Source organism: Lampetra fluviatilis, chromosome 53 (assembly GCF_964198595.1).
Source record: "Lampetra fluviatilis chromosome 53, kcLamFluv1.1, whole genome shotgun sequence".
Taxonomy (NCBI): Eukaryota; Metazoa; Chordata; class Hyperoartia; order Petromyzontiformes; family Petromyzontidae; genus Lampetra; species Lampetra fluviatilis.
Genome location: NC_136327.1, coordinates 5,621,002 through 5,634,727, shown reverse-complemented (window position 1 = coordinate 5,634,727; position 13,726 = coordinate 5,621,002). Strand labels below are relative to the sequence as shown.

General features: G+C 51.3%; 1 protein-coding gene across 2 annotated transcripts in view; it reads left to right on the top strand.

Annotated features, from left to right (window-relative positions):
* The window catches only part of LOC144949318 (myocyte-specific enhancer factor 2C-like), a 102,566-nt gene that overhangs the window by 75,968 nt on the left and 12,872 nt on the right, over positions 1 to 13,726 (top strand). For both annotated transcript variants that reach the window (XM_078879275.1, XM_078879276.1), the window contains 4 exons: positions 763 to 883; positions 4,917 to 4,973; positions 7,006 to 7,187; positions 9,996 to 10,080. In XM_078879275.1, coding sequence (XP_078735401.1) covers positions 763 to 883; positions 4,917 to 4,973; positions 7,006 to 7,187; positions 9,996 to 10,080 — 445 coding nt within the window. The remainder of the gene's footprint in view (positions 1 to 762; positions 884 to 4,916; positions 4,974 to 7,005; positions 7,188 to 9,995; positions 10,081 to 13,726) is intronic.

The window sequence follows — 13,726 nt, the reverse complement described above, 5'->3', positions numbered from 1 at the left end:
CTGCAACCTAAATTATATTGTTTTCTGGAGTTTATGTACATTTTTATGATCATCATATTTGCCTCTAACGATATTGGCGATCAATATTCGTGACAGTTAATGAAGATTAAAATTGCGAACAAATGATCATTCTGCAGAGATGAAAAAAAAAATTACAAGACGATTCTTACAATGGCCACCTTTGACGAAGATGTAAAACTATCCCGGCCGGATGTTATTAAACGCGAATGTAATAATAACGTCAACTTTTTTACAGGAGGGTCCTGCCTTGAGAATGTTTGACCGACACACGAATTGTCGTCGCACGTCTTTAGCTGCGGGAGGTAAAACCGGGGGAACCCGGGAGAAAGAAACTCGCACGGAGCCGGGGTGCGGGCAGAGAGAATACAAAACTCGCCAACGGCGTAAAAGGGCCCAAGACGGTCGAGGGGGCGGTGTTGGGCATGGGATCGAACCCAGGTCCCTCTTGCCGCGAGTGACGGGCGTTCCCGCCGCGCCACCGGCCCTCGGTCCGCGCGGCGTCAGCGGCGTGCAGGGGGCGGTGACATTGAGAGGAGCGACGGTGATCGCGGGGCTAATGACTGCGGGCCGCGAGGGGGTAGGCGGGCGGGAAGGTCTGCGATAATAACAGCAACGGTGACTAAACCACCCGCCCCCGTCCGCATTTTCCACTCCGCTTCCCCCTTCCACTCCTCCTCTCTCCTCTGCCGCCCACTCCCCCACCCCTCCCCACTTCTCTCTCTCTCTCTCCCCCCCCCGCAGGCTGGAATCCCTTCCCACGGTTTTCAGCTACCGCTGAGCATGAGCTCCGGCGGGAGTATGGGCTACGGGGTGACGGGGGGAGCGACGCTCTCCAGCCCCGGGATGCGACCCGCGAGCACGGGTAACTGCTCCTCAACAATCGCGCGCGCCACACGCACACGCCGCGTGCGTGTGTGCGTGCGTGTGTGTGCGTACGCGAGTGTGCGTGCGCAACGCGCGTGTGCGTGGGCAACGCGCGTGTGCAACGCACGTGTGCGTGGGCAACGCGCGTGTGCGTGCGCAACGCGCGTGTGCGTGGGCAACGCGCGTGTGCGTGGGCAACGCGCGTGTGCGTGTGCAACGCACGTGTGCGTGGGCAACGCGCGTGTGCGTGGGCAACGCGCGTGTGCGTGCGCGAGTGTTGCAGGTGCGCGTGCACGCGTGTCCAGGTGTACAGCCATCCCTCGATGTTCTACCCCCTCGTGTACCGTTCCAGCGTTCAGAAGGTGCTCGCTAACAGCACTTGCCCCAACGGTCCGTTGGGGCTCTACGGGGGATCTTTGTCCTTGACTTTTGTGGTCTCGCATTGGCCGCGATCTCCCATGCAGGATGCCACAGTGAGTGATGTTAGTGTACAACAAACCCTACAGTTTCTGGGTAGATCTAGTCAAGCAGTGTTGCACGTACGGAACGTGCGTACATACACGCGTGCAAGTGGTGTTTGGGGAGTGCCTATTTAGGCCAGGTGCTTATTTAAGGCTAAGTTTACCCGGGGGATGCACGGAATAATCCTTAGCGTCGTTGTGGAGAATATAAAGTAATAAAATAAATAAGCAGACTATACCGCCTCCGTGTTCACAGTTCACACGCACACTCATTGCATACACGCGCGGCAAAACACACCACCATTCGCCACTCAGTGGTGCCGACATCACCAGAGTGCTTGCGCCAGCCTAGGTGCACTCGCGCGCACACACTGACAAAGAAAAGGACGAAGATCCCCCTGCATTGTCTTCAACAGACAGTTGCGGGCAAGAAGTGCTGCTAGCGAGCGCCTGTTAGCGAGCGCCCGCGCGGCACACGAGGGGCGTGGGTGGCGTTTACGCACCGCCGCACCGGGTACTCGTTTAAGGCCGAGTCGCCCTAGGGGACCGGTGAGTCGGCGCGCTTCGGCCACGAGCGTGAAGCGAATGCTGACCGCTGGGCGGTTTGCAGCGCGATGCGCCGCCGCTCCCCGCCCAGCGCGGACGCAACACGGAGAGAGGGACGGAGCTCGCTCGAACGCGGCGGCGTAATCCCCTCGCTGCCGCTTTCTAAACAGCTCGCGGTGATTGCGCCGTGATTGCGAGCGAGCGCCGCCTTCGCACGCCGATCACGGGGAGGCTCTTGCGGACCCCCGTCGAGAGTTGGCGGGGAGGTGGCCACGCGGCAACAACAACAACAACGACGCCGCGGCGCAAAAAAACAGTGCCGCACAAACACCGCTGTCCCCGCTCACTCTGGAGGGAAAGCGCGCGGAATTTCTGTGAAATTTGTAGACGGGATTTTTAAAAAACGCTTCGGTTTTTTTTTTTTGCGCGCACCGACGACCATTGCCATCCCTTCCCAGCATCCTCCTCCTCATCCCCCCATCCTCTTCGTCGCGCCGTCGCTGTGCAGCGGCCCCTTCTGATTCACCGCCCGTCCCGTTCGCGAAACGCTTAGTTGAACAAAGGAAAACCTAATTACCGATATTACGTCGCGAACAACAACAAGGCTCGCTGGGGTGGGGGGGTGGGGTAATAAGTGCGTGTGTGTGGGGAGCGGTGGTGTAGCGGTTAGCGCTACGCTGCGCTACGAACCCGTTTCCCGCTCACGGCCACCAATGCCGGTGACGATTATCTGAACCCGTCCTGGGCCTCCCCTAGGTCGACTCGGCCTCAAATGAGTACCTGGTGCGATGTGTAAACATCGCCACTAGGGGGACAAAGGCAGGCCGGGAGTGGTGCTGGCCACCCACCTCCTCGTGTGCCGTGCCGGCCTTCATAGGTGCTCGCTAACAGCACTTGCCCCAACAGTCTGTTACGGGCTATACGGGGGATCTTTGTGTTTTCGTGTGTGTGTGTGTGCGTGCTCGTGCATGGCTCAGTGCGTCGTGCGCACTGGTGCAGTGTGGTCAACGCTCCGAAGCGGAAAGTCGACAAGCGAACATCAAAAAGTCTGTAGATGTAGCCGCATCGACCTTCTAAAAAGTCGCCAAAAATGTCACCGGACAATTTAGCGAGTATCGTGCGGAGTGAACTGATGCGGCATCGCTGGCGCACGCCTCGATTGCCACGGCAATCTGCATCGTGTCCTCCCAGGAAGTTTTGCCGCCACTCGATTTGAACAAAAAATGTTCTTGCTGGGGAAAGCTCCACAAGCCGCTAGCATCCTGCATCGAGAAACGCTAGGTGCTTCTTCTTTTCTCTTTTTTATTCGAATAAGTCTCGCCGATTCAAATCAAAGTTGTTCGGAAATCGACTAAATGTCTAAATTGTGCACGTATTCTACTCGCGAACGGGATAGATAGATAGATACATTTTTTGCAATCCCTAATTTTGGTTTGTTCCGTGCACACTGAATACATTTTAAATCAAGATACGCTACATGTGACAGACTGCAGGGATTCATCCTCTTGGTTCTTTCGGTAAAGTCACGTAGAAGGGAAATAATAATATAATAAAAATAAAACGTAATAAAATAATTCTCACGACGTTTCGGCCACAACGGCTGCTTGCGTTTTGGCCGAAACGTCGTGAGAATTATTTTATTATGTTTTATTTTAATTATTTTATTATTTCCATTCTACGTGACTTTACCGAAAGAACCAAGAAGATTGTGCGTGATGCATGCATTGGGCCCGTTACAGAGAAACAACTTTTTTTATGATAAGTTGCTTAACTTGTGTACCGTAAGACATTGTTCAGTCCCTCCAGAAAAACGCGGAGTTTTTTGGTGATTGTTGCGGGCAAAAATCGTTGATTATGCGGCACGTTTTCTTAAAAAATGCGATGGAATATGCGGGATATTTATGCAATTTTATGCGATTAAATTGCGGGAACTTGCAAAAACTGCGGTTTGATGAAAAAGAGAAAAAAAAGTGATTCCCCCAACACCCTATTTACTTTAATGTAAAGAGTCATTTCTTATTACTTCCTATGATAAGCAAGCATACTACATCACAGAAAGTGCTGGGAATATTTCAGTTCTCATCTTGTTTTATTTCAGACCTTAACAAACAGATGGCTCAAACTTACAAAACATTGAGTCGAACAAGTTCTGTAGCTTTACAAAATGAATATGCTACAACTTCTGTAAAAATGAATAAATAAAATATTAAAAAAAAAATGTGTGCTTCCTGTTTTACAGAGGTAGCTATGCAAAATAATTTGCCCCCACTGTCATGTAACACACTGGGGAACTGCTTTGCGCGGTCTTTTGCGCTCATGTTTGTTGGCAAATGAGAAAGATTTGCGGGCTTCATCATGGTTTCATTGGCATCGCGGGGTTTGCAGCTTTTCAATGATGTCGCGTAATGAGTGACGTCACTTCATAACGTTCCCATGGCAACAGGGGAAATGGCTGCGCTTGTGTGAAGTAAACGCAACATTTTTCAACTTTCTGCTAAGATATATGTGACTTTTTGCAACGAAAATGCGGGGATTATGAAATCATGCAAGCCCGCATATTTTGCGCGCGGAAATCTGCAATTTATGCGGCGAAAGTGCGGCGTATTTGAAAAAACGCGCCCCCCGCATAAATATGCGGATTTTGGCTGATTTTGCGTGAAATCTTGCGATCGCATAATCGCGTTTTTCTGGACGGACTGATTGTTTTGCCACTCTGTTATAACTGTCAGATGGCGAAGGGTAGACCCAGGCCCAGTTCGGATCTTAGCCAGTGCTGAGGTTCGAACTTAAGTTGCCGGAATAAGTTCTGTGCCTCCGTCGTAAAGCATCCAAAAGAACGTGGAAATATTTTCACCGTTGCAAGGTCAGCAATGAAAATGCCCGCAGCCCTCAGGTTTATTTTAAATGGGTGAGAAGATACTTTCAAAGAAACTTTGACCAAACCGAAACATTTGCGCCGTGTGAAATTCATGCGATTTTTGTTTCTTTACTAAAACGAACGTTTCTCTTTTTGCGTGTGTGCAGGAAGCTTGCTTGGAGGAGACTTGACGGTGTTGACTGGTGCAGGCACCAGTCCTTTAGGTGAGCACAGAGTGACCCTCACAGTGACCCTCACAGTGACCCTCACAGTGACCCTCATATCTACCCTCACATAGTAACCCTCAGAGCGTGACCCCAAGAGTGACCCTCACAAAGTGACCTTCAGGGCGTGAATCTTCAGAATGACCCTCACAGTGACCCTTAGAGTGACCCTCATATCTACCCTCACACAGTGACCCTCAGAGCGTGACCCCCAGAGTGACCCTCACAAAGAGACCTTCATCTTCTTGGTTTTTTCGGTAAAGTCACGTAGAATGGATTATAATAAAATAATAAACATAAAACATAATAAAATAATTCTCACGACGTGGCCGAAACGTCGTGAGAATTATCTTATTATGTTTCATTTTTATTATTTTATTATTTCCATTCTACGTGACTTTACCGAAAGAACCAAGAAGATGAATCTCTGCAGTCACGAAAGCTTTAAATCGAAAGTGACCTTCAGTTTTCCTGCCCCGAATGGAGGACTGCCTATCCCTCGTGGTTACTGGAGTGAGAAGCAGTCCACCAGACCCCCTGTAGTCCACAGGACATTCTATGTGAGCCAGCCGCGGTGGCTTCCTGCTGTTTCTGGAGGAACTCCGAGGGGAGGGGTTCACTCTCCTGATTCCACCAAACGGGGCTTGGTCAGAAGACATCATAGATGCCTGTCCCCCCCCCCCCCCCCCCATTGAGGCATTTGACACAAACGTATTTTGATGATTAAGTGATAAAAAAAATGTTGGGAATTGACTTGAAGGTGGAGGGGTCACCAGCCCCTCGCACCAGGTTACTCATGTGAGGCTGAGTCGACCTAGCGGAGGCCCAGGACCAATTCAGGTATTCATAACTGGTGTTGGTGGACGGGTTCGTAGCGCGTGCGTACGTACACGCACACGCACAGGAACACTTGCGGGGATGCGACAGGTACAACGCAACACATCAACCTGCTATTAGGGACAGAAAATCCCAGACAAATAAATAAATAAGTATAAAGTATAATTTACACTTGTAAAGGCAGCCATGCACACAGTCTTTTTTTAAACACCCATTAACAGGCACAAAGCCGCACTCACAGCGCCGAAGACTGTGATGTAGTGTGTGAGCGCGCGTGTGTGAGCGAGATCGTGTGTGTGTGTGGGAACACGTGTATGTGTGTGTGCAAGCACGCGTGTGCGTGAGCGTGCGCTGAGCGGTGGTGCAGTGGTTAGCGCACTGTGCTGCATACCCAGCGACCAACATCAGTGACGATTATCTGAATGGGTCCTGGGCCTCCCCTAGGTCGACTCAGCCTCATGTGAGTTACCTGGTGCGTGGTGCTGGCCACGCACGCTTTCCAGTGCCGTGCCGGCCTTCATCGGTGCTACTTGCTAACGGCACTTGCCCCAACAGTCTGTTAAGGCTTAAGGGAGAATCTTTGTCGTTGTGTGAACGTGTGAGCGTGTGTGCAGACCCATGTGTGCGAGTGTGATTGTGAGTTTGAGCGCGTGTGAGCGCGTGAGGAGCGGTGGCGCACTAGTTAGGGCACTGCACTACGAACCCTCTTTAACTGGTCCTGGGCCTCCTCTAGGTCGAGTCAGCCTCAAACTTAGCACCTGGTGCGGTGTGTAAAGATCGCCACCGGTCGGGCGTGGTGCTGGCTACTCACCCCTTTGTGTGCTATGCCGGCTTTCATAGGTGCTACTTGCCCCAACAGTCTGTTAAGGCTCCACGGGGGGGTCTGTGTTTGTGGTTGTGTGTGGTGTGTGGGTGTTTTTGTACACGTAGGAGAAAACTGAAATGCCCAGCGAAAACCCACGCACATGAGGGAGGATAGCGCTCATTGCTCCGCACAGACAGGATGAGCAACTGTGATCTGTTGATGGGTACGCTTTGTAGAGTCCTCATGACTGACGGCCCCTAAATGGGCATCTGTTAAAAAAAAGAGCTTCACGGCTCATCGGATTTCCCCACGATAAATAAACATCCCGACTCTGACGACTGTCTGTGCGTACGTGTACATCACGTGCTTGTCGTGTTCCTGTGCCACCAGCAAACGGCTACCCTCATCAGAGAGGGTCGCCGGGCATTCTGGGCCCTGGTGGTCACGTGATCCGGCCTGGGGGGGGCGGCCTGGCCGCCAAGAGCCCCCCCCCGCCGCAAGGGCACCCCCTACGCAAGCCAGACCTGCGGGCGGTTGTACCCCAGAGTTGCAAGAATCCTGCTGGCAGCATGGTGAGTGCCGAGATAACAGCGGTGGCGGTACGGGTGGTGTGGCTGTAAGGTGTGTGTGTGAGTGATGGTGGTGTGGCTGCAGGTGTGTGTGTGTGAGTGATGGTACAGTTGGTGGTGTGGTTGGAGGTGTGTGATGGTGGTGTGGCTGTAAGGTGTGTGTGTGTGAGTGATGGTACAGTTGGTGGTCTGGCTGTAAGGTGTGTGTGTATGTGTGTGATGGTGGTGTGGCTGTAAGGTGTGTGTGTATGTGTGTGATGGTGGTGTGGCTGTAAGGTGTGTGTGTGAGTGATGGCACATTTGGTGGTGTGGCTGTAGGTGTGTGTGTTAGTGATGGTGGTGTGGCTGTAAGGTGTGTGTGTGAGTGATGGCACATTTGGTGGTGTGACTGGGGGTGTGTGTGTATGTGTGTGATGGTGGTGTGGCTGTAAGGTGTGTGTGTGAGTGACGGCACATTTGGTGGTGTGGCTGCAGGTGTGTGTGTATGTGTGTGATGGTGGTGTGGCTGCAGGTGTGTGTGTATGTGTGTGATGGTGGTGTGGCTGGAGGTGTGTGTGTATGTGTGTAATGGTGGTGTGGCGCTCTGTATGTGAGTGACGGCACAGTTGGTGTTGTGGCTGGAAGCGTGTGGGTGATGGTGGTGTGACTGGAGGTGTGTGTGTATGTGTGTGATGGTGGTGTGGCTGGAAGCGTGTGGGTGATGGTGGTGTGCCAGTCAGCGTGTGAGTGAGAGAGCGAGGGCGCAGTTGGGTGGTTTGGCCGATTTCTGGCTGGCGTGGCCAAAAGTGAGTTTGGCGAGCGCGCCAACAGGGACGGTCTTTTACGCCCAACCTCGACGGCGCCAACGGAGGAGTGGGCACCGTGCGCACGCCCCGATGATCTCGGCGGCGGCGGCGGCGACGAAGGGGGGGGGTGGCGAGGAGGGGGGCAAACCGTGTCGTCCGCGACAAAGCTGAACGCTCACCGCTCCATCGTGTTGTTGCGAAATCCCTTGAATTTAATAATCTATTACTCGTTATCCCACCGTCCCTTCGTTGCAGTTTGAGCGGGGGGGGGGGGGGTGCGGTTTGCGGTGGGAGAGGGGGTGAGGGTGGGGAATGGGTGGGGGGGGTGGTGGTGGGGGGGGTGGGGGGGGGGACAGCGACACACACAAAAAAAATGTGCCGAATATAACAGCTCAGTGTCTTGGTCACTGAGACGGCTTAATTGGCATCACAACTTTGGAGGGGTGTTAATGGGGATTTGACGATTCGTGAGACGTTTGTGTGCCCGTGTTATGCAAAATAATTGGACTTTCGGATCGTGCAATACAGTATTTAAAAAGACCTGTCAAGCCACGATAACGTGTTAAAACGCTAATGATGGGCATTAATTACATATATACTTTTTTTAAAAATAAGTATTTCTATATATATAGGCATGTCCACACATAGACAAAATTCAAAGGATGTTATATAACACACGTCGTTAGCGAGCTGCACCTGGCGAGCCCAAGTTTGATTCCCGGCCACGGCCAACGTCACCGTGGCGAGCGCTGTCCAAAGCCATCGGACGGAATCCGGTGAGCTGTGAAGCTCTTTGTCGCAGATGTCCAGTCAAAGCCTTACTGTCACCAGCGTGCTCGATCAACCCCCGGGGCGAACATGGTCACGTGGGGAGACATTCATCGAGCAGTGGATTTGGCCAAAGGCCCCGTGCATTATGGGTTTAAAAATGTATTTGATCAAATATTAAATTTCGATTTAAAGCTTTCGTGACTGCAAGGATTCATCTTCTTGGTTTTTTCGGTAAAGTCACGTAGAGGGGAAGTAATAAAATAATAAAAATAAAACATAATAAAACAATTATTATTTTATTACTTCCCTTCTACGTGACTTTACCGAAAGAACCAAGAAGATGATCAAATATTCTCGTCAAGAGCTAAATTCCAATGTTGAGGTCTGCTCGCCACGAGAGGGCTTAAGGAGAGATAATGTTAATGGTTATCCATTGTAATTTATATGCATACATTAACCACGACCCCCCCCCCTCCTCCTCTGACCTTCGCAACCGATTGGCTCACAAGTGATGACATCACATTTATCCCCTCTAGTAAAGACCGAAACAGGAAGAGGATTTCTCCACAACTCTGTGGCTGTCGCCTGATGATGTTGGTTGTTGTTGTAATTACCGGCGAAACGTCACGGCACTCGAATCGTAAACGAATGTAGTGGGTTCACTCTCCGACACACCGGTGTGCTGTACTAGTAACGAATTGGCACGCTTTGTTTATGTGACAAACCTTAGTTATTGGCTGTGTCGGGTGGTGGCGGGTTTAACGACACATTTGTATTTACGCGATCTAACCCAGAAACCTCTATTATAGATAATATTGGTCGCGAATGCCTACCACGTGTTAAACTTAAGGAGACAGTTTCTCTATAAAACATTTCCTTATCTGCTTTTGCCCCCTGCCAACTGCTAGTGCTTTTAATGGCACGTAAAGATGAAATCGCTTTTATAAGCATATATATGCGTGTTTTTATTACCGTGAACAAGACATTATTTCAGTAAGTTGCGGTCTAGATACAATAACGTTTGCATTAGAGCTGGTATGAAGTCACTTTACAGCTCTCAATGGGGATTTACATTCGATACTTACTTTCAACAGTCAAAATAAAGCGGCCTTTTATCGCCACCAACAGGAAAATTACATTCGTTTAAAACATTTCATGAGGAGTTAGCTTTAGTTTTGCTTCTTCTTCTTAAGAACACACGAGTAACGGGATTGATTTTTAAACGACGTCTCTGTGACTTTCTATCCCCTTGCAGAATCAAAGGTTAACAAATTCCCACGCTTTGCAAGCCTTGGTGACACCCAGCCAACTCAGCAGTTACCAACCAAACTACAGCACAGGTGAGTGTAACCTCCTTCCCACAATCCCTTGCACTGCGGCCCCTTTTGCGACTTTGTACGTATGTAGAACTTCTTTCCCGCCGTACGTAGCCAACCGTGCGAATCGGAGGTACGGTGGGGAGGGGGCGGGGGAAGGGCAACAAACTAAACACAAAAAGAGTTCTGAAGCAATGCGTTTTCAACGTAGATTACTTAAAAGTTGTATAGCTCCAGTGGCTTCTTCATATCGGATGGAAGAGCGTTCCAGACGGCCGCAGAAACGATCGCCGTTCGACGCTTGTGCTCCGCGCTACGATTTGATTGGGTTAGCCGAGTCGGTCGGTGGGTCGGTGGCGAGTTCTTAGCACCACAGGCTCGCGACGGAACCCGTGAGCGGACCACTCCGCATTCGCGTCAGATCTCGGAGGCTAGGCGAGGGTTTGAGACTGGAGAATGCTTGGAGGGGGGCGACCGTCGAAGACGCCTGCTGACTGTTGAGAAACTTACACACACGCGACGCTGGGGCTGCACACCTCGTGACCACGAGAGGGGCGGCGGTTGATGGAAGACAGAGGAGGGAACCGTAGAGACGGAGCGAGGGGATCGGCTCACGCGCAGGACCGCGATGGACTGTGACGCCGTGGGACTGTTGAGGATTGGCGACGGTGTGGGGCAGAGGTCGCAAACGGGTTTTGATTCCTTACCCGTACCCGGCCGCATCAGGGTCGCAAACGGGTACCCGTACCCGTACCCGGCCGGGTACGGGTACCTGTTCCCTACCCGTACCCGTACCCTACCTGAAATGAGTGACAAGCGGTTACTCACCAGTGACTCACGGCCTACCCGTACCCGTACCCGGCCGCACCAGGGTCGCAAACGGGTACCCGTACCCGTACCTGGCGGGGTACGGGTAGCCGGGTATCGGGTAGGGTACGGGTATCGGGTACCCGGTTGCGACCTCTGGTGTGGGGGGATAGCTCTCGTCCAGCAGTGGATCGACTATGACTGCTCGTGATGATGATGATGATGGGATTTGCCGATGGGAACAATAATTTACGGAACTTTGTTCAATCCATCGCTGGACGAAGGCCTATCCTCCCAATGTCGCGTCGGTCACAGGGGGCTGATCGACCACAACTCACCACGCTCGCTCTGGTCAGCAGCGCGGGCTGGCGAGAGAGTATTTTAAATATATATTTTGTTTACACGCCCTCATTTGCTTGTGAGTAAATGTATTGCATAACAATTTAGTACAGTCACAGGGGGTGGGTGTATTAACGAGGCCCCCTTCGAAAGGCAGCTCACTCCAGTCACAAACTACCTCCCTGCGTTTTCTCGTCAAACAAAAAAAAGGACACTTCACCTAAAGGGGCTTTCAAATAAAGCATTTCATTGATGGGGCCTGGAATTTAAGCCAAACATTCCTCGCTTTCTCTGTTTCGCTTTTCCGAATAAAAGTCCTAAGATTTCCCCCCCTCCCTCCCTCCCTCCGGTAAACGAAACGCGAAAACAAAACGAAACGCGAAACCCTCGCGGAATAGCGGCGAGTCGTGTTGGTGCCCAACGTCGACTCGTAGCCGCAGGTGGTGGGGCGGCGGTGGTGGTGGTGGTGGCCCTGTTGACCGGTGGGAGGACCCACAGAACGTGGCAGGGCCGCTCGGCGTTTTAGTTTTTTTTCCACGGCTCTCCCAAAGAGTTTTTCGGGGGGTCGTGTCCGCACGACGTCCGACGTTTCGCCCCCCCCCCCCACCCACCCACGTGCTTGCAGCTTCCTCAGCGACTTAATTTGAGCATGTCTCCACGTTGCCCTGGGAGGTTCTTCAGAAAACGCAGAAATTTTTTGACTGCAATCCTCGCCTTTTTTGGCATTGAAAAATGCCCCCTTATATGACCTCACTAATTGCTGCGCTAATCGGATGTGCGGGCGGACGACCCGAAACTGGCATCGACAATCGGAGGGGCCTTTTCAATCCGATGGGGTGGGGGTGGATAAATCATCTGGTGGAGGGGGGGGGGCGGCGGTGGGGGGGGGGGGTTGGCCCAGTTTGTTTTTAACCGACGGTGAGAACCCACCGAGATGTGGTGTCTGGTGTCTGTCTCGCAAGTGAGACGCTTGAGTCGGGAAAAAAACAAACAACTACGCACACCGGGGCGGCGGCGTCAAATCACTCGACGCGCGGCCGCAGCCACCGGCGGCTTTACACGGCGGGCGCGGTGTTTTTTTTCTTTCTTCTTCCAACCGCGCCGACCGGTGTACGGCAAGAGAAAGAAAGGAAGGAAAAAAACGCGCGAGGCGGAAAACATCTGGGGAAATTGCATTTGCCGCGAGAGTAGCGGTTCCGGAACACGGGCGCAGCCCCGGCAACTTCTCGCTCGCTCGACCGCCCACCACGTTGCTGAAACTATAATATTTTTTTTTTTAATTTTACCAGGTAAGGCCCACTGAGTTGCGTAGCTCTTTTTCAGAAGCGACTTGGCCACACAAGTGATAGCTCAACGAAGCGGCTTATCGTCAGATGCTCATAGCGGCCAAAAGACTCTATGATTCTAAATGCGGAGGGAAAAACCGGAGGAAAAATCCACGCTACCACGGGGAGAACATGCAAACTCCACATTTACAGGATATCAGGGTTTGGATCGAAGCCACAACTTCCTGTATACCAGGAAAAGGGGTTAACATCTCACCACCGTGCTAGCGGAAGGGCTTCGACTGGAGCGAGCTCCATAAAGACCCGTCTAGAGGGAGGGTGATTTGGCCTACTCTTTCTTCCATGCTAGCCAAACGTCTTGGCACTGGTGGAAGTTCCCACACTTTACTACCCCACCACATACGACCTGCCGACCATAGGCCATCTCTGCTGTAAACTATGGGATAATTTTCGCCGGTGTCAAAACGATGTGTGGTCCATGCAGACTTGATGCCTTGCAAGAGGTGCCTATTTGATGTTTGAACATCTCGACATCATGTGGTGAAGCCTGTTCTCTTTTTAAATCCTTTATATTAAGTTCACTTGCTTGCTTGCTTGCGCGCTTACGACCGTGCAAATCTTTCGGTCGTTTTTTAACCCACTTCCCGTGATCCAATCGAGCTGACATTTTGCACACAGACTCGTTGTGCGTGACAATTAATTTTCGTGAAATTTATTTTCCCAAATTTTTACACTTTTTAGGATTTTTTTTTTATATTTAACTACCAATTGCTTAATGGTGGCAGGCAATCATCTGGCCCATAGGTGGCAGCCAGCTCAAGCCAGAGGACGAGAGGACTCTAGCCGCCACGCATATAAAGGATTTATAGTGAAAAACTTTGTTTTTATGGGTTAATTTTTTTCATCATTTTGATACCGGCAAACAAAGAAAAGAAGAGTCCAAATAGATAGAACTGCTTAGCCCGAGCTTATTATTGTTTTGACATTTGCATTTCCTTTTGTGCTCTACGCCTTTTGGCATTGTTCTGCTGGTCTAACACCGGTGGTGAGACAAGGCCATCAAGGAGGCTGTAGCTGTGGTGTAGGCCAATCAGTTTCAAGGACATTGCATGTTGTATTGATGCCTTGAAACAGGTGTGGACATCTTAAACACCTCCTGGATTATCGCCGGGAAGGGCAAAGCCGATTATTATTTTTCCCATCAAGTCTCGTGTAGTCATTATACAGGATATAGACAG